General features: G+C 24.7%; 1 protein-coding gene across 3 annotated transcripts in view; it reads left to right on the forward strand.

The window, feature by feature from the left end:
• The first annotated feature begins 607 nt into the window (after positions 1-607).
• LOC111613856 (hemicentin-1-like) overlaps positions 608-2,038 on the forward strand; it is a 26,820-nt gene continuing 25,389 nt past the window's right edge. For all 3 annotated transcript variants that reach the window (XM_023355206.1, XM_023355207.1, XM_023355209.1), the window contains exon 1: positions 608-817. In XM_023355206.1, the coding sequence (XP_023210974.1) occupies positions 757-817 (61 nt within the window). In that variant the 5' untranslated portion in view covers positions 608-756. The remainder of the gene's footprint in view (positions 818-2,038) is intronic.

Consider the following 2,038-nt stretch of genomic DNA (forward strand, 5'->3'; position numbering starts at 1 on the left):
TTGATTATTCCGTTTTATATGAATTCCATGTTGTACGAGTCACTTAGATTTTACAAATACATGAACCGTTCACAGCCCGGCACACGTATTTGTAAAATCTAAGTGACTCGTACAACATGGAATTCATATAAAACGTAATAATCAACAGTGTTATAGGGGGTCGACTGTACAATACACAAATATACAATGTACTGTACAGTAAATGTAGGCTACATACATATAGGAATATTAGTTACATATTTTTTCCTGTGTTTTCATTGTACAGTAAAATATAAATACCAAAAATTTTAATACTGTTTCTTTTGACGATAAAATGAATATTATACAAAAATTTTTATATAAGCTTTTATAAAAAAAATATTTTTATATTTTTTATTACAAGTGAGAATTATCGAAGTATGGCCTTATCAGCTAATGCATTTAATTACTGTATAGGGCCTATAAAAAATTATTTAATTTCAATTAATTAAGGGGTTAACATAATTTTAAAAAAAGTTAAAAGGGTTAAGAAGGTCGATTCTAAAGGGTTAATAATACCATCTGGTGTGAAGCACTATAACTTGTGCTTGGTAATGAGTTATTCTTAGAATAGTGATCTAAAATTATCTCTGCCAACGTGGTGTAGCTTAAAAATTGTTTATTCACTTGATTCTGTTTATCCGAACGCAAATGAACTTTACAAAGATAATTCAAGTTTTAATGTACAGGTTTTTAATTCGGAAAAGTTACAAAGATTAGTTTCGGGATTAACTTATCATGAAAGATATCTGGACCAAATTTGGAATTAATGCAGTATTATCACTGTTCGTGATCGGAGGTAACGTATTCTTCTTTCGAAATTTTGAGCTAGTCGGTTATCTAATGAACAAATTTTGAAATTTTAACTGAAAATTTGTTATTTTTGGCAGATAGTAACAATCGGAAACATGGAATGAATTTAGATTATTCCATCTTTGGAAACATGCACTTTTAGTTTTACATACAATCTTTCGGCCTCATTTAAGCTAAGTTTAAACTACTTTAGCTCATTTTCTCCTGTACAGATATTGTTTATAGTGTGGAAGTGTCTCCTTCTCTCATTTATTTAACCAAAAATCAAATTTATCTGATATATGGTCTACTGTATAGATTAGTAACTTGGATTTTTTAAAACTCTTTTCTATACGGTTTATGATTGATAAATAATTGGAAGTTTTACTTAGTGTAGGACGTATATATAAATATATATAACTTCTTATATATTTTATGATTTATAAAAACATTTTAATAAAATAAAACATTTGTTTATCATCTCATTATTGTCAAAATTTACGATTTATTATCACATATTTAAATTATTTTAAATAAAGATAAATACAAAAATTATAATATTAAATACGAAATAAAATTATTTTAGAAACTAATTTGCATGGATAATTTTGTTTAAAATAATAAAATAAATTTCTGTCATACATAACTAAAATATTAAATTGATCTACATTATTTTTATCTATTATATAGTAATTTAAAAAAGTAAAAAAATATTGTTTAATTATATATAAAAATTTACAGTAATTATATATAAAATTTAAATATAAGCAAAAACATATATACTGTATAGGCCTCTATACGCATATACAGTCGAACTTCCAATAACGGACACCTCTAAACAGCCATTTTCAGTTCCTTCGTTTAGAGGTTGACTGTATTATTATTATATACAGTCAAACCTCTAAATGACGGCCACACTAACGACACACATACACATATACAGTATATGTATCTGTGTGTGTCATCTTAATTAAAATAGTGCATCTTATTTATATATAGAAAAATTAATAAAACTGAGAAGAAAGATAAACTTCTTAATCTTAGTTTTATCAGTTTTACTAATTTTATAAAATAAATGTATTCACTTTTATTTATAATATTAATGTAAAATACTATATTTTAATATATTAATATTTACTTTAGGAATTATTACATTATTATTGAGCGATTAATATATTTTAATATCAAGCTCTCTCTAAATAAAATAAAATATGAATATTCGCATCGT

This window comes from Centruroides sculpturatus, unplaced genomic scaffold (assembly GCF_000671375.1).
Source record: "Centruroides sculpturatus isolate CEXI.00-Female unplaced genomic scaffold, Cexi_2.0 scaffold1912, whole genome shotgun sequence".
NCBI classification, from domain to species: Eukaryota; Metazoa; Arthropoda; class Arachnida; order Scorpiones; family Buthidae; genus Centruroides; species Centruroides sculpturatus.